The 18,753-nt window shown below is 39.1% G+C and overlaps 2 protein-coding genes across 2 annotated transcripts; both read left to right on the forward strand.

Annotated features, from left to right (window-relative positions):
• Positions 1 to 1,684: 1,684 nt before the first annotated feature.
• On the forward strand, positions 1,685 to 8,206 carry cluap1 (clusterin associated protein 1). The gene is made up of 13 exons (XM_031750239.2): positions 1,685 to 1,761; positions 2,243 to 2,310; positions 2,430 to 2,541; positions 2,743 to 2,827; positions 2,927 to 3,106; positions 5,238 to 5,333; positions 5,577 to 5,660; positions 5,764 to 5,897; positions 5,984 to 6,125; positions 6,303 to 6,375; positions 6,483 to 6,593; positions 6,829 to 6,878; positions 7,840 to 8,206. The coding sequence occupies exons 2-13, from the start codon at positions 2,289 to 2,291 to the stop codon at positions 8,014 to 8,016; spliced, it is 1,266 nt and encodes a 421-aa protein (XP_031606099.1). The 5' UTR covers positions 1,685 to 1,761; positions 2,243 to 2,288; the 3' UTR covers positions 8,017 to 8,206.
• Positions 8,207 to 10,411: 2,205 nt separating this feature from the next.
• Positions 10,412 to 17,599, forward strand: ccdc124 (coiled-coil domain containing 124). Its single transcript, XM_031750252.2, has 5 exons — positions 10,412 to 10,517; positions 11,027 to 11,204; positions 14,057 to 14,255; positions 14,366 to 14,471; positions 17,020 to 17,599. Exons 2-5 carry the CDS (start codon positions 11,046 to 11,048, stop codon positions 17,222 to 17,224), a joined length of 669 nt encoding a protein of 222 aa, XP_031606112.1. The 5' UTR covers positions 10,412 to 10,517; positions 11,027 to 11,045; the 3' UTR covers positions 17,225 to 17,599.
• Positions 17,600 to 18,753: the final 1,154 nt, after the last annotated feature.

Raw genomic sequence — 18,753 nt, forward strand, 5'->3', positions numbered from 1 at the left:
GTGAAGGAGTACATAGATTTTGGACTGTATTTTCTCAAGTTTTACAGCTTTTTCTATTGATAAACACCTCACTCATACCCTACACTTATGTCATAGATAAATGACAGAAAAGTTCCTGCTTTTCCAGCATCTACTATATGTACTATAGAAATCTTCTGCTATCAAATAAAAGAACTTTTCAAGGGTCGTGTATTTACTATTTTACATCATGGACAAAACATAGGAAATGCTTTTCTTATATAAAGATAAGTCAGGGTTTAGATGTTTACCTAAATGTCTTTACAGTGACAGAAAGGGGAGTTTCACTGGTTTCACTTGGTTCACTTATGATCAAAGTGAGTCGTACATGTCCCACAATGTAAAATCAGTTTGACATCCCTGCTTTACACACTTCACACAAATGCAGGAAAAATGTACTCTTCCACATTTAATAAGACTTTTTATTCAAATGGTTATTCTGAAGCATTTTATTTGACTTTTTCCATCTTGTGCTGCTTTATGATCAACTAAAGACACAAATACTGTGCTTTCCACTTTATATTTGAAAGTTTAGTTTAGGTTTCTACAGATATAATGCAAAAATCCAATGACTACAGTTATACCCTAAACTACGGGGGGTGCTTCCCAGTCCAATCTGTCGTTTTTACTAACTACAATGTTGTTTTCTTTGCCAAATGATTAACACTTCTCTCCAGTGCCTGTTTCCATTTACCTTTTATTAAAAAACTTTTAACTGGGTATTAATATTCCCTTTTAAGTATTTCTTTGATATATTTTTAATACACCCACCTTTTTATTTTTTTGATATACAAATGATTTGGTATTAACATGCAAATTACCTGCTTTGTTTTATGTTTTGGGATGCTGTGTAAAATATTAATAAAAGTAGAATTCAATGATTTTGGAAATCTCATAAGCCCATATTTTATTCACAATTGAACATTGAAAGTTTCCATTTATTTCTTTATTTTTTACAGTTGTGCTACAACTTGAAAATGGCACACAACTCCACTGTATAGAGTGTAATTGTGGATTTCACATCAACCTGAAATGCACACCTCAGATTTCCCTAGAGTTCTTGGATATAACATCAAGGCTTAGGGTTGAATGACAATAGCATATAATGAATATTGCCCCTTGAAAGTAATGCATCCTCTCTTGGTTTCTCCCATCTACTCTAATGTTGCTAACACATAACAGCAAAATCCTGAAACGTTTCAATGATGATTTTGGTTTCTGTGAATTATTGTAGAACACCCTTAAAATCCTGCTCATTGTTAACCATCCTATTACCCACAAAGCAGAGTATAAATATAAAACTTCTTCCCATTTGAAACCAGTAATCTATGTGAATATTTCTTCTGATACCCTGTGATTGTTTCCTGTTTATACATTCCTTTTTTGGTTTTGGTTTGGGTTTTTTTCGTTTTCTCCCCAGTCAACTTTTGCAAACAGCGAGGGAAACATAGATTTTATAAGTGTGATTTAAAAAAAAAAAAATAGAAGTGTAGAAAACATCGTCATAAAAGGTGTAAACTAAAAACTTTTTTTAAAAACTTATTTTAGTGTAAAACAAGTGTACGCTACTCCTACTTATATATACAGCACAGTCCAGGCGATGCACACCAAGAAGTGTGTGTAAGCTATTTTATGGCAGATAACATTTTTGAGTGTCTTGAGCTTCCGTAGAAGAATTTGGTTTCCATAGAGACCGTCTCTCATAGCGGCCACCGATCACTTAGCTTGGAACAACTAGACCAGGTAATGATGCCTGAAACAAGACGTGTTACGTTTAATAACAACTAATTTCGTCGTTGAAAATATATATATTGTCTTTTCATTGATTAACGTAAGGTTAGTCAAAAACGATAACAAGCGATAGCTTTCTACTCATTAAAGGCTTCTACGAGCTAGCTAAGCTTTGTTGTCATAAGCATGCTCCTTAAACTACACCAAGATTAGGTTCACATGTAACATACGGTGTCCTGTGCGGGAATACAAATCAGCGGGGAAATCGTCGGTGATTCTATCACAGCTGTGTTACAGTTTTTAAAATAGTGACTGAAGTCTGTATTTTTTAGCACAAAGTTTCATGTCGTGAATGATAATCACGTCAGCTCTAATGTAATAAACCCCAAACACTAAATTCTCACTGAAAACCTGCCAGTCTCGAAGATAAACCTACGTGCACAGTCGGTAGCTCGTCTGCTGTTAACACATGCTCTTTCTTCTTTCCTGCTAGAGGACAAAGTGGTCTAAGCTTTGGCGCACAGTGCAATCAGCTGAAAATGTCTTTCCGAGATTTAAGAAGTAAGTGATGTTTACTGTCTGCTCTTCGCTGTTTGTAATGACCACTTTTTTGGTTTGTTTATTTGTTTTAAGAAGATAACTGAGTGAGAAGTTAATTGGAGTTTTATGTTATGTGTCAGATTTCACAGAAATGATGAGGGCCTTAGGCTATCCTCGCTTGATCTCTATGGAGAACTTCAGGACTCCAAATTTCTCTCTTGTGGCAGAAATCCTGAAATGGCTTGTGAAGAGGTATGCTTGAGCCTAAAAAAAAATCGAATTGTTTATCTAAATAATCCTGCCACTGTTAACGTCTGTCCTCCACATTTTTCTGTCTGTATTTGTACACGGCCATGTTAAAGCATCATGTTTCTAGTGGAGGATACTGTGATATATTTTGCTTTTTTTGCTTTTTTTGCCTTTTGCTCCCTTTCCTTCTTTTCATCCTTATAGATATGAACCTCAGAGTGATGTTCCTACTGATGTGGACACAGAAGCTGACAGAATATTCTTCATCAAGGCTGTGGCTCAGTTCATGGTGACATATTCTTTAGTATTTTATAAACTGTAGAGTTTATTCTTGCCAAATGAATATCCGTTATTACTGCATCCTCAACAGTGTCTCCTTGTGTTCCAGGCAACAAAGGCTCACATCAAGCTGAACACTAAGCGTCTCTACCAGGCTGACGGCTATGCAGTGAAAGAGATGCTGAAGATCACCTCAGTGCTGTACAGTGCTATGAAAACCAAGCAGATGGCTCTGGGAGACAAAGTTGAGCAGGACAACAGCAAGTTCAAGTTTGACCTTGGCTCTCGGGTGAGGTGCAAACTACGCTGTGTGTAATGTTACGCCTGTTTTACTAAATCCTCTGTCACATACTTTATTTACATTATGAGACTCTCATCCCTGTGGAATTTAAAAAAGAAAATGTGCACTAGGTGACATTTAATTTGGGGAAGTGTTTGAAACCAAGATAAATTAAAGCAAACACCATATATGCAGTGTTTCAGAATGAAACAGCCATTCTTATTTCCTCACAGGAGCCACTTCTGCTAACTGCAGCTGTAAAATGTCTCAGCGATGAGCAAAGTCTGCTAAATGTTCTGAGGATGCTGTGTATTATATTCAGGTCCCAACAACAAGTACAAAATTCTCAGTGTTAGCACATTGCGTAATTAATGTGGCTAACACTAATTAAATGGCTTTAATGTTATGAACAGGACAGAGTGTAGGTTGTGTTTTTACATTACCTTTTGTGCTTCAGTGCAGGATAAATTCAGCTTTTTGCATTTACTTGAATTTATGTGTCTACTGCAGATGTGCTCCTATGCAGTTCAAGATCGAATGACCTATGTATCTGTCAAATGCTGATTGGCTGACAAGTTGGCCAGAAAAGGGAAGGGAGGGAAGGGAGGAACAGGAGCAGAAGGGAATGTGAGAACTGCAAAAAAAAAAAAAAAAACCTTCAAAGATAAAAAAAAAAATATATAGTACGAGAAGTACAGACAGCGGCTGTAGTGGACACGTTTCATTGTTTTCAACGCTCGGTTTCACTTCAGATTTTTTTATGTTACAACTTCACTCTTCTCCACTGCTGGCTAATGGACCAACAGCAGAACAAACAAGGATCGCCTACAGACTAGTTGCACTACATACTTTGTAGGCTGTCTCCATCGACAACAAAGCTCTCTGCAGGTAGATGGGCCATCCTGGGACTGCAAATACGCGCTCCCTGCTGAACCATAAATTCAAGAATAGTTCTCCAAGCTCCTTGAAGGACATGCAAAGCTCTACTTTGGATGCTGGATGTCTTTCGTTTAGTTTTTCTGGCAAGATGATCCAACACTGCTTCAATAATGTTGAGATACAGGATCTGGGAAGGTCAGTTCATGTCTGATAGTGCTCTTCTGTGTGTTTTTCTACACTGGCAGAGTGTTTGAGATCATTGCCATGGTGAAAAAGGAAGGCACTGACAATCAAATGCTTTCCAGATGCATTGCATGGCAGATCAAAAACTGATGGTTCTTTTCTGTGCCCATAATACTATAAATATTGACAAGATCCCCACCACCACTGGCTGAAATGCAGCCTCCAACCATGACAGAGAATCCACAGTGTTTTACACTTGGCTGTGGACACTCACTGCTGGACCTCTCTCATAACTCCTGAACATATTGGCAGTGATTCGCTTCATAAGACTTGTTGTCACTAATTTTCAGTGCTGTTCTTGTGTAATTTGTCATGCTTCAGGCTTTTCTTACTGAAGCTTTAGTAAACGATAGCTGCATTACTGAGGGGTCAGATGTATTTCTCAGGTCTTATGTCATGTCTTTGCTGGATTGTCTTTTGTTTTATTCCTTAAGGACATAACTTTCAGACACTGTTAATCTTTTGTGCCCTAAATTATTTTTTTTAGGCCTGTTGGCCTGGTTTCCTTAGATATGGCACATTTTCAACTAATATTTCTTTTGTTGTTGCAAAAATCCTTTTTTATGCCTGTCAAACAGTGTTTTTGTCTTTGACATTTTTTGTATTATATTTTGCAACAGACTCTTAGTTATAAAGGTCTCAGGACCACTTTTGAAAATCCCAACAAGGGCTGGCTTCTTGGTAATAAAGCATATTTTTAAATGAAGGGTGGCTTTTGCACAACTCTGTATACGGATGTATATCCAACACTTTAACTTGTGCTTTATGTCCCACATCCTATGCACCGTCCCACAAAAATAACAGTTCAAGTATAAATAGAAACAAGGATGTTTCTGCAGCGTAAATCAAGCTGTACAATAACCAGGTGGTATCTTTCCTCTACATAAAACAATTTATTTGCTTTTTAATCTTTTCTACGTGTTTGTTATTTTTTATTTTTAAAAATCGATATTATAGTAAATCCTTGGTAGAGAAAAAAAACTGTTGCTGATTAGCTCTTACGTTGTCTTTATTCTAGATTTCAGATCTTAAAGCAGCTCGGCAGCTGGCGTCCGAGGTCACGTCCAAAGGAGCATCCTTATATGACTTACTGGGGAAGGAGGTGGACTTAAGGGTGAGGGGAAAACATGGATATGGTTTTAAGAAACGGTGACTAACTTAACTAACATTTTAATCTTCAGCTGTTCAAATATGAGTGCTGGTGAGCTCAGTTACATGAGTTGTTTTTGTGTGTTTTTTACAGTAAATATAATTTCAGATGAACATAGCTGTACAATTATAGGGCTGTCTCTTTGAAAGACATCATTCAGTAGCACAGAGGTTTTCTTTGCTGTCTTTATTTTCACTTTGCTCACAGGAAATGAGAAGTGCAGCCATTGCCAGACCTCTGGAGATCAATGAGACTGAAAAGGCCCTGAGAGCTGCCATCAAGGAGGTTTTGGTCTGTAATTTTCGTGGCAGACTTTATCAACATTCACAGGGGACATGCTTATACCTCTCAAGTGCCGTAATGCTGACTCTGTTGCTATGTCTTTGTGTTGAAGAAAAGTGTGGATAAGACCAAAGACATGCTGAATAACGTTGTTTCTGATGAGGCCACTCTGGATGGCAAGATAGAAAAGAAGAAGCAGGAGTTGGAGAGGAATCGGAAAAGGCTCCAGACCCTGCAGAGTGTCAGGTGGGTATGAAGTTTTCTCTCCTCAACTAAAAACAAATCTTTAAACAAAACTTTGACAAACAGGTTGTTCTTCCTTAACCTCTTAGACCAGCGTTCATGGATGAATACGAGAAGATCGAGGAAGATCTGCAGAAACATTATGAGACCTACGTGGAGAAGTTCAGAAACCTCTCCTTTCTGGAGTCTCAGCTTAATGAGTACCACAGACTGGAACAGGAGAGGTTTGAGGTGCGTGAATATACAATATGCAAAATATTTTTTCTCAAATCTTCAACAAATGAATGTTCCATAAAATTCCTTATATATGACTAACATTCATACATCTCCTTTAACAGGTTGTTAATTTGTCCCAGTCATGCACATGCAAACTTTATGTCTGTATGTTGTTTTCTTTCTCTGCTGCAGGAAGCTGAAAACACTCTGAGGTTAATGCAGAACAAACTGAGAGAAGAGGAAAGGGAGCTGATGAAGAGTTCCTGTAAGATAAACAAACACACAGAGTTGAAGATAAAAATGTGTCGCACAATCCCATCCAAACCTTTCTATAACTTTGCACACTACTTTCATACGATATTTCGTCTGCAGTGAAAGACGAGGACTCGGACATTGACGTTCCAGAGGATGAAGGTTCAGACAGTGACATGGAGGAATTGCGTCCCGCTAAGCCACATCTCACACGAAACGGCCTCATGACAGGTATGCAGACTGGGAATAGCCACAACAATGTTATTGTCAATTCTCACCTGCATAAACTGAAGCCATTATTTAAGTAAATGGTCTGGTTGTTTACTGTGTCTAAGTGCTTTCTATCAAACATTCACACACATTCATGCTGCAGTGTTTAATGTAAACACTGATTGGTTCTCAAAGCCATGCAATAACAACTCCTTTCACGTTCCGTGAACATTGCCTCCTTGCATCCTTCCTTTAGGCAGAGGAGCACGTTTCATCGGGAACATGCAGGGTGGTGACAGTGATGAGGTTAGTAATCTTTTAACTTCCTCGGTTTCTTTTTCTCCTCTTTTGCTGAGCTATACTTGAGTTCTTTTGTGTTGATTTTGGCTTGCAGGTGTCCCAGATGGTGCTCACTGCTCATGACTTGCACTTTAACCTTTATTTTTCAATTCTAGCTGATTCTCCTGTTCAATCTCTGATCAGTTTCTCTCCCGTTTTCGGTTTCCAACTTGTTATCTAAGGCCCTTTTAGCTGTTTCCAGAACGTCATTCCCCCATAAGAAAAAACACCGGAAAGGAAAGGTTTGTGCCGGACCAAGATCTAGTTCACTCCCCTTTTCCTCTTCGTGGATCTAAAAGAAAAATCCATTCTCAAATCCTCATACAGTCGGGAATATCCCACATGACATAGCCTGATGATTATTTTCAAGATTCCTACTCCAGATAGAAAAACAGAAGTGGGTCCAAAGCCTTTTTAAAGCCCTTTTTTTAAACATTTATTTCTGTTATTTCCATTAGCAGTCTTGTGATTTCAATGCATATATATATATATATATATATATATATATATATATATATATATATATATATATATATATATATATATATATATATATTTTGTATCATACCATTAGTAAGGTTTATGATACAGTGTATAAGTGAGAAAGCAAAAGGCAGACCAAAGAAGGGAAAGAAATCATTGCACACTGATGTAGCTACAGGCAACTCTTTCTCATCCAGAGATTTTAACCATTTCATTTTTTAACTATGATGGTGTGTCTGAGTTGGATTACAGGGTGGATTTTTCATGTACTGCAGGAGCTCCCTTTAAACGAGTCATGGACGTGGTTATGCCCCCACACCCACATCCCTTTTCTGATGAAAATAGCGATTTCTGTTGTGGTTTCACGTTTTGTGTTGGAAATATTTTCAGTCGTTCATTGGACTGGACTCTGATTGTTGTGGTTATTATTCACTGCTGTTCCCAGACTGAAGATAGTGAGATTGATGTGGACGAGGATGATGAGGAAGATGACGAAGGTGAGGAGGAGGAGAGCAAGGATTTGGAGGACGACAGCTTGGAGGGCCCCATATCCAGGGGTCCTCGACCCTCAAGAGGGGGTATGAGGCCCCCCCTGCTTGAGGAAAGCGACAATGACTTCTGAATAAAGAACAGTCACACATGATGAGCTCCAGCTATGTTTGTATTCCAGCTCTAGTTAGACCGTCCAAGAAACATGCATTACTATTTCACAGCGTGCTGTTTTTGAAACCTAATTGTCAATATAGTTCATGTTCTTTGATATTTGAGTAAAATATTTATCATAATAAAATATTAAATATTGTATTTTAACATGTCCTGTGTGTTATGACATTTTATTGTTCTCTGGGTGATTCAACCATATTTTGAAATTGTATACTTTACACTGCACAGCATTTGAGTAGTTTTCACACCGCTGTAGCCATTACATAAATGACTAGTGATGAAGAATCTGTTAGGTTTGTTTAGTTTATGTGCTCAAAATATGACAAAAAAATAGACCAGTGTTACAGGCTCTCAGCTGTATGGACAAATCATCAACATATAGATTAAATAAAATTGGAGACAAAATCCCACCTTGTCTAACACCATTGCTGACACCAAAGGGGGCAGAAATACTACTTCCCCATTTAACCTGCATGTTCTGATGAGCGTACCAGTAAGAGAGAATCCTCACGATGTATTGAGGAACTCCCCGTCTCTTCAGTTTATCAAAAAGTTTTCTGTGGTTCATTCGATCAAAAGCCTTAGAGGCATCAATGAAACACATGAGGACAGATGAATTTTTAGCCCTATACAAACTGACTATTTCCTTGAGTGCATATATGCACATGTCAGTGCCGTGCTTTGGTTTGAAACCAAACTGATTATCCAGAGAAGAGATGAACACACTAACTCTGTCAAACAAGATTCTTTCTAACACCTTAGATAAAATACTGGCTAGTGCAATCGGCCTGTAATTATCCAAACAGCTCACTTTTGCAGCTTTGTCCTTTATAACTGGTACCAATAAAATACGCAGCATTGAGTCTGGTAATATGCCATGAATCATAAACCCAGTGAAACGGAGTGCTAGAAGAGGAGCTAGCCTTAAACTAGCATGTTTTAAATGTAATGCAATAAGGAACCTTTCTAGAAACTTGAGAGGAAAAAACAAAGCACAACAGTCAAGCTTTGTAGCAACCTGTTTACCAGATACTGCAGCAGTATTGTTAATTATTCGTCTCTTGCATGGGACCTCATCTAAGATTATAGTTGAGGCACATGAGCTGAAGCTTGAGCTGGAGTCAGATGACTCAGTAGCAGAAGACAGGTCAGAAAACACTAAAGAAAACGAAAACGTCAAATAATTTGTTCAATTGAATGTAAAGTGCTTGATTATACTTATTCATACTCTGTCCCTGTTGCATCCTTGTAAGTAATATTTGCATCAGGTGCCAGGCAAAATCTCTCAATGACTGGGAAAGATGGTACAAAGAAACTCAGTGTGCTTCTGGTGTCAGCACTGCTTCTTACTTACTTGTGTCTTGTTGTATATGGTGCTTAACAATTTGTTAACACAAACAACACCTTTGCTAAAAACACACATCTGAATCTACATCAATGTAAGAAGCTCCTACAATATATATATTAAAATACTATTGTGAACATATTCTTTATCTAAGATAAAGCAGAAATAACCTACACAGCTTTTACATTAAATTGCAGAAAGCCATACTGTCCTTCATCCTCATTTAGCTTCACATACTTCAGTTGTTGATTATACTTAACCTGGACCAACATTTCTCTGAAAAATGCAAGATTGAAATTTTAAGAGAACAAAATAAAACCTACCCTGAATCATTCATGTACTAAATGAAACAGTGCATGTTTGTTTGTTTCTTTTTTTTTGCAATTCTTTTGATGTCAAACTACATGTCAAATTCCACAAAAAATCAAACAATAGAGGGGCATTAATGCCAGCCTGAGCAGTTTACTTTGGGTTTTGTGTTCATCACTAACACTAGCTAAGATACTGCGCAGGACCCTCAAGCTCCCAGAGGACCCAAGCTTGAAGGATAGAGACCACCAGCAGGGGCGGGAGGGGGATTGTTTTTTTTATTTTGTTTTTTGCTGTTTTTTTTATAAATATAAATTCAGTATTTCCAGGTGTTATCGTAAATTTCGAATTAGCTTCTCAAAATGCAAACATACTAGATTTTTTTAAGATAATAACAAGAAATTTTAAGTTACAAACTGTAGTTATTTATTCATTGTGGCGGAAACAAGCTTCCGTATATTCCGCCACTGGAAAAAAGGAATGTATAAAATAAAATTAATTTTAAAAAATCCAGTCGGAATTGGGTTATATCTCAAAATTAGTATCTTGAAATTTCAATTTATATAATTAAAAAAAACTTGCTTCCGTACTCATGACCATACTGAAATGTGTGTTTAATCATTTTGAAGTATGGAATTAACAAAAACACGTTTACTGTTTTCTACAGTCCTGGCTGTTTACAGTATAATTGTGCTGCGTGACGTCATCAGTGAGCGCGCTGGTTTTCGGAGAGGAGGTGGCGGATGCCGCTTCGAAATAACAGTAAACTGTCTTCTACCTACGACCTGGTTCTTCTTTCATTACTGGTATGAAACCACGTTTATTATTAACTTAACGTATGTCGTTAGGAATGTCATATCAGCTAAATTTTGACTAAGTAACAGAAGAAACGGGAACGTGGTTGACAGCCAAACAAGTCTGGCACATCCTCAAGCCAACTGCAGCTAGCTAATGCTAACTAGCTGCACTGACAGGCAAACTGCAACCTTTTGAATGATTGTGGAGATTAAAGTATGCATTCCCGTTTTCAGGCCAAAGTATAGCTAATTAATTTAACTATTTACACTATTTACTGTGTGTTATGTCGCCTACGATCCAGCTGAAGATAAACGTTAAGGTCCTGAAAGAGCTCCTGCGCACTGCCTATCATGTAAACATTGTATAAATGAACAATATATCCGTCGATAAATGCTTCAACGAGAGTGTGTTCTTATTGTGTTGCATTCAAAATAAAAAGTCTAGCTATATCTTGTGCGTGAGTATTGAAAAGTTTCTTAGTCTTATCTTGGCCCTCTTGTCTTGGCTTGTCCCTCAGTTGAAAAACAGCTGTTGGGATGCCAAAGAAGTTCCAGGGTGAGAACTCCAAGGCCGCCACGGCCAGAGCCCGAAAAGCTGAGGCCAAGGCGGTGGCAGACGCCCGCAGGAAGCAGCAAGAAGAAGATGCTCTCTGGCAGGAAACTGATAAACATGTACTCAAAAAAGAGCAAAGGAAGGTAAGCTCTCTCTTTAGCCAGGTGTGATGTACAAATTCATCATTATAAGTAAGTTGAACCATAGTAAAAGATGGCTAAATAAATATAAAGTACTATCTTTAGTAGGGATGGGTATCGTTTAGGTTTTATCCGATACCAGTACCAAACCGGTACTTTTGAAACGGTGCCGGTGCTTAAACGGTGCTCGAACCGGTGCTCGAACCGGTGCTCGAACCGGTGCTTAAAGAATGGAGAACACAAAATTGGTCCAAAAACCTCTCATGTTCAGCTGTTTTTTTGTAAAAAGATAACAATGTTAGCCTTTTCTGCAGCTATAGGGGATTTATGGCATCACTCTTGGCTGGAAGCAGTGCTTAATCAATGGAAAAAACACAAACTTTGTCCAAAAACCTCTCATGTTTAGCTGTTTTCCACTTTTTCTTTGGTCATTTTAGCCTTTTTGGCCAGGGTGAAGGGAGTATCTGCCATCAAACAAGAAGACAGCCGCATCTAACTACGACGGTGTTTGCTAGTTCACCTTACGTGCATTAATTTAATAACGTGGTTAGCCTACTCAACGTAAATTACACATGAACAACATTAAGCTACTGACCCAGAGGAGAACGGCTGCTGCTGCCATCATCATCCGTCATCATTTCTGCTACACTGGCAGGGCTAGGGGCCAGGACTCTACTCTTCGGGTTTTTGGGGGATGTTGCTAACTCCGGGTCCGATAACAGGCAACCCACCCGCAGTAGATGTGTACGGTGTGAGGTCTCGCAGCAAGCTACCAAATACGGCGCATTTCTCGGCTTTTAACAAAATGCTATACGTCACCAGGTGTTTCATCAGATTTGAGGAGTTACCTCCTTTGCACAGTATCACAGTATCATCTTAAAGCACTTGTTGCAGGCTGCTGAGTTTGCATCTTTTGCTGTAAAGTACAGCCAGACTTTGACCACTTCGCCTTGGGCGTTTTTAATCTGTAGCTCTGCTCTAAAAGAACGTACATACCTGGGCCCGCCTACTACGCTTGCAAAGGTAAAATGATTGGCTAGAATCCAAAGTGTATGGCATCTCAGGAAAAAAAAGCACCGAAATAAAGCACTGAAATGTGCGCTGCTTTTCGGTCTGGTTACTACCGTTTATGTCAGAACCGGTGCCATTATGGCACCGGACACCGGTACCCATCCCTAATCTTTAGTGCTGACAAGGATTAGAGAGGCAAGCCTGAGATTATATCTTGGACACAGGCAGGAGGGAAAAAAGGAAGACCACCCAGCAGGTTCATTTATGTCATGAGATGGAGGCAGATGATCTGCTGTTGTGAACCCTAAAGGGAGCAGCTGAAAGAAGAAGAAATGCTTAGCACTTACAACCTAACCGATCCCGACCAGTATTTGTTTAACTGTACCATAGCACCTTGACTAGATGCTTTTGGCAGCCATCCATTAGCTTCTGGCATAATTGTGGCTGGATATTTTATTACTCTTCTTGGAAAAATGGTAGAATAGGACTCTTGGTAGAGTTCATTTAAATCGGATGGGTTCCTGGCAACCACCCTACTTCTAAGCATACTTTACAAATTTTCAGTAAATTTTTAGTTCACAAATTTACTGAAAATTTGTTTAATGATAGCCTGCTTTACCAATTCCAAAACCAGCATTAATGCGTGTTTAGGATCATTGTGCTTTTGGAAGACTCAACTGTGTCCAAGTTTGAACAATCTAGTTGATGATTTGACATGAAGTTAAAGAATTTGGAGGTAGTCCTCCTTTTTAGTCGTTGTGCAGTGTACTAGTACCACCAGCAACAAAATAGCCCCAGAGCATCATGCTACCACCACCATTCTTGATAGTTGTTATAATGTTCTTAGGTTTGAAAACATCACCTTTACTCGTCCAAACACACTTATTGTCACTGTGGCCAAATAATTCCATCTATGTCACAGCTGACTTTTCTCCAGAGGGCTTTGGCTTGTCCTTGTGGGCAACTTCAGTCAAACTTGAGGGTGATGATTTTGTAACCTGGGCTTCTTTCTTTGTTGATACCTTCTCAGTCCATGGTGATATAAAACTTGCTTCATTGTGGATAATGACACTGTGGCGCTCCAGCAGTTTACAGGCTTAGTTCCTGGGTTGTTTCTGAACATCCTAAACCAATTTACTGTCATCTCAGGACGACACGTTCGGTGTTCTTCCAGACTTTGCTAAAGAAGTGACATATCCGAATAACTTGTACTTACACCTCCTGGAATCTGTAGTTGTTAATGTCTCCAAGGGAACTTTCCAACTTGTGTTAATGTACCATTCTCCTTCTTAGATCTTCACAGAGTTCTTGGCTTTTCCATTTGTTCTGATTATTGGTCAATCCAATTAGTGCTGTCAAACAAATCCTTTTTATGCTGGTAAAGAGAAACTAGCAGTTGTAGTCAAAGATTATCAAGTTAATAGGCCTTGATTGGGTGTATATAAAACAGTTAGTGCATCTGCATGTGTTCAGTAAACTTGGCAATGGTAATTTATTTACTGTGTAAAAAAAAAAAAAAAAAAAAAAAAAAAAAAAAAAAAGCTGTGTGTTATGTTTGCTTTAGTAGAGATTATCAGGCATTCCTCTGCACTGCTTAACATTATGTCATACACAGACATGTACTGACTAGACTGGAGAGACATGTGTCCGGGGATTTATTTAGTCATTTCTTTTTCAAACTCATTGTGTTCTGTACAGACAGTACATGTATGGTTTTATTTTTCATGACTGAAGAAGTGATGTAATCTCATGCGCTTAATACATGTAGTAACCAAAATAACCAAATCTTTAAGCACAGAAGAGCTGTGAGTCTTATCTCTCAGATCCTTTTTCTGATGTTGCAGGATGACAAGGAGAAAAAGAGGCTGGAACTCCTTGAGAGGAAAAAGGAAAATCAGCGACTTCTCGATGAGGAGAATGCTAGACTGAAAGGCAGGTCCCAGCAGGGCGCTGGATCTGGTGGAAAAATGACTCGTGCACAGATCGAGGAGACGCTTCGCAATGAGCAGCAGCAACAAGAGCAGGACCAGCTCAAGCCGAAAGGTTGAGCACATTTTGAAGACAAGCATGTGCTTGTAGAGTTATAAAATCATCATAAAATTCAAAGATGATCTAGATTTAAAATTGTGCCATGTTTAAATTTCTTCCCACAGAGAAAAGCCACCTGGAAACTCCATTGGAGGAGAATGTGAACAGAGTTATCCCTGAAGAAGGAACTGTGGAAGCCAGAACAATAGAAGATGCCATCGCTGTTCTCAGGTATTAATTATGTGCAGAGGTGGGAAAAGTACAGATATTCTGTACTTAAGTAGAAGTACAGATACTAGTATTAAAAAATACTCCAGTAAAGGTTGAAGTACCAATTCAACTTCTTTACTCAAGTAAAAATAAAAAAGTACAGGCTCTAAAATGTACTCAAAGTAAAAAAGTAAAAGTAGCTCCTTAAAGAATGTTTCTACCATCTATTTTTATACAAAGCTAACTGAACCTTGTTCTGCATTAATGTAATAGTAACATAATAGTAGTAGATAGGAAGGCAAACTTAATTTTAGTCTAAATTTTAGTCCTTATAAAGGTACTCAGCTTAAATCAAATAAGTAGAACATTAGTAGAGAAAAAAAAGAACAATTATAGAGGTGACTTTGCATCAAATAGGAAAAACAGGGAGAGGTTAAAGTGGATTCAGCAGATTGGGGAACCCTGAAATTGGTTGTAGAAAAATCATTTCAGTTTAGAGTTCCAGTAGATTATCTTAATGTTTCATGAGTTGTCCTGGCTGACTCCATCCTATACACTGACAGTATTCTGTTTATGCTGTCATTATATAAGACACTATACACAGGGGTGCACATAAGTGGTCCGCAGGTGCGCATTCGCTGTCAAAATAAAAGACGCGCACCAGATAAGAAGTTGCAACGCGCGTTTGCGTACATATAAAAGGCACTGTTTTTGTCCGCTAGAGTGGAATTTTCACAGCATATTCTGCACCACATCTCTGTGCGTTCATCATTTGTTTGAAGCCAGCTCACCTCCTGCAACCACTTTTCTAAGAATATGCGCTTCTTTTGCGGTTCGGACTCCTTCTGACATTTCTTTGGAGGTGGAGGAACACCAAAGTAATTGCTTAAAGGAGCTTGCTTCTTCGACATCTTTAAGAGTTCTAAGCAAATGTCTGTCCTCCTCCAGAAAAACTTATGTACGCAAACGTGCGTTGCAACTTCTTATCTGGTGCACGTCTTTTATTTTGATAGCGAATGCACACCTGCGGACCACTTATGTGTAGGGATGGGTATTGTTTAGGTTTTATCCGATACCGGTACCAAACCGGTACTTTTGAAACGGTGCTTAAAGAGTTTACTGTACGTACCTGGGCCCGCCTACTACGCTTGCAGAGGTAAAATGATTGGCTAGGATCCAAAGTGTATGACATCTCAGGAAAAAAAACACCGAAATAAAGCACCGAAATGTGTGCTGCTTTTCGGTCTGGTTACTACCGTTTATGTCAGATACACCGGTACCCATCCCTACTTATGTGCACCCCTGACTATACAGCTGGTATGAAGGTGGAATTTGATGAGTGAATCTCAGCATCATCAGCTAAAATTCATATGAATCTCTGCCACACTTAATGCACCTAGCTCTGACCATGAAACCACAGTCGCTGTGCACCAGTCACACACACCGTTCTTTACTTTAAATTCATCACAGTACAGCAGTCTAACCTACAGAGTATGTTCATGATACCTTTAAATAACACAGTCAGTCTACCTCAGTTTGATTTGCATCATGTTTCACAATATGAAAAAACATAATGTAACAACCTGAGATCTTGTTTGAAAACATGGGGACATACATGCGAGCCTTCCATTTCCAGTTTGTCAAACACCACTGAACAGTCCTTACCTTTAAATCTAAGCTCTCTTCTTCCTCTCCCGTCCTGTCTTTATTATCTTTCTCCATCTCTGAGTAAAGTTAGCTCTCTTTCTTTTCTCTCCCTGTGAAATACGGCAGCTCGACGTTTAGCAAGCAACACACTGTGAGACAAACTGCACACAAACAGTTTGTGTGTTTGCTGATGTTTGTTGAATTGATAGAAACATTACATTTGTAATTACACTTAAAAAACGTCACTCCCTTCATGCTCCTCATCTTCAGTAGCACTAGCTAGATGCAGAAGTACCTCAGCCACAAGTTACGGACACCTGCAGTCGCGCTGGTGTTGTGGCAAAAAATAGATAAATAAAAACACAACCCACTTTAACCGCTGACTATAAAACACAGTTTTGCCTCTTCGTCTCTTTTTATGCGACATCCTTTGGGGATTAATAAACGAACTAGTGCTGTCAGCGTTAATCTTGTTAAAGTGACTTTAACCCCATAACCGCATTAACGCAGCAAATCTCTGTTAGGGAGTTAGAACGTGCGTGGGGCTGCACGGCGCTAACGCGTTATGTGGTTACGGCGTTAACGTCATTTTATGATGATTAACGGTGACGAACACTAAAATGAGCACTAAAACAAACACAACTGCCTTTCATGTGTTTAGGTTCAAATCGGTTTGATTTTTCGAAGCTTGCAGTGATATGAAATAATAACTCACCTCAAATGCTTTAAAGCAAAAGTAATGAGCCTGTTTTGAAAATGTAAGGAGTAGAAAGGTACAGGTAGCTGATAATTTGACTTAAGAACAGTGACAACGTATATGTGCTTCGTTACTTCCGACCTCTGATTATGCGTGAGGCTTCTTGTTGTACTTGTACAAATGTTAACAATACACAATCACTCAGTGTGTCTTCCTGCGTTTCAGCGTGGGGCCCGAGGACCTGGACCGTCACCCGGAGCGCAGGATGAAAGCGGCATTTTCTGCTTACGAGCAAGCAAACATGCCTCGTCTAAAACAGGAGAATCCCAACATGAGATTGTCACAACTGAAACAGCAATTGAAGAAAGAATGGGCAAAAGCACCAGAAAACCCCCTCAACCAGCGCTTTTCCACCTACAACACAAAGTGAAATCATATTTTCCCCCCCCAATAATGAAAACTGTCTGCCTATGCACACTGGGGACTTCCATTGAAAAATTAAATAATTTTTTTCGGGGGAAAAAAAATTAGTTCTGCTGATGAGAGCTTCACTGTTATCAGTCTCTCCAGTGCCACAGGACCTGACTTATTTTTTCATTCACTAACGAGGAGAGACTCATCGTCACCCATCAAATAAAAACTGATCATCATGTTTGTGCACACGGCCTCTAATGAGGCATCTCAGCATCTAATAAATGTAACTGCATCTCTCTCTCTCTCTCTCTTTTTTCTCCCCCTAGCACTCCTGGGGAGGCGGGAAGCCAGATGTTTTGAGAATAACTTATTAAAGTTCACTGCTCAATCATCAATATCTGTCATTCTTTGTAAATGCAGTTCAAACTGTTGGGATGCATATATGTTGTTCCATATGCTGAAGTTAAATGCTTTTTGGCAAGTGCTGTTGTGCAATACATATAAACGTCAGAGAGCTGATATTTGACCTCACTGAGATGTCGAGTTCTAGTTTTGTACTCGCCAACGAGGAGTACATTCTTTGGGAATTAGATTTTTTTTTCTTTCTTTGCTTTGGCAAGTGACTCACCAGATTCTTCAGAATCTAGTGTATCAAAGTTTCCACGTATGTGGGTATGACGAGGTCCGCTTGGGTCTCGCTGCTGTAAATTTCATAATCGGTTGGAATGTCCGTGTTCCCTCCAGGATTTTGTGACCACATGGGCTTGTTTGGCCATGAATCCTTCAGGTGGACTTTAAGCAGTACTGTACTGTGTCTTATCTCTACTGTCTGCCGCTGTCACCAAGTAGGTATAATCTCAGCCTTAGTATTGAGGTGTCTACAGATTAGGAGACCCCTGAATACAAGATAAGATAATGTAGTGAAAAGTACTTTATCCCAAAGATGGGAAATTCCGGCGTTAGAGCAGCTGAACTAACAAGGTACACAGACAGGAAGTGAGATTTCTACCACAATATCCCCCACTGTGGTTCAGATGTGTAAGAACACGGCCTGACTTTGCATTTGCTAAAAACCTACAGGATGGTGAAGTGGTTACAGAGATCAACTGTAATAACGCCCGCTTACTCCACATGCTATCTTTTTTTGGGTCTGTGATAGACGAGCAGAATGAGGAGTGGCTATTGCACCATGACATACAACACCAATCTAATGGCAAAATGTTGAAACGTTGTTATGTTGACACAAGGATAGTGTCTTCACTGGCTATTCAGCTTTACCGCATGTAATGTTTAACTGGTTGTTGCTTTTATTTTCAGGTGTCCATCGCATTGCTTGAATTGTGACTGCTGAGAGTCAGACTGCTGTTGGTTAAGTTTAAAAAAAAAAAAAATCTAGGTTGGAGCAGTGTCAAAAAAAAATAAGGGAGAGACATTAGAGGAGTGACATGCATTAAAGTTTCAACCAGCTAGGAATCAAATGGGAGTTAGTGTTCAATGTGTACCCATTTGGTATGTAGCCTAAACACTCACTTGGAGTAGCTCCTT

The sequence above is a fragment of the Oreochromis aureus genome, linkage group 15, assembly GCF_013358895.1.
Source record: "Oreochromis aureus strain Israel breed Guangdong linkage group 15, ZZ_aureus, whole genome shotgun sequence".
Lineage (NCBI taxonomy): Eukaryota > Metazoa > Chordata > Actinopteri > Cichliformes > Cichlidae > Oreochromis > Oreochromis aureus.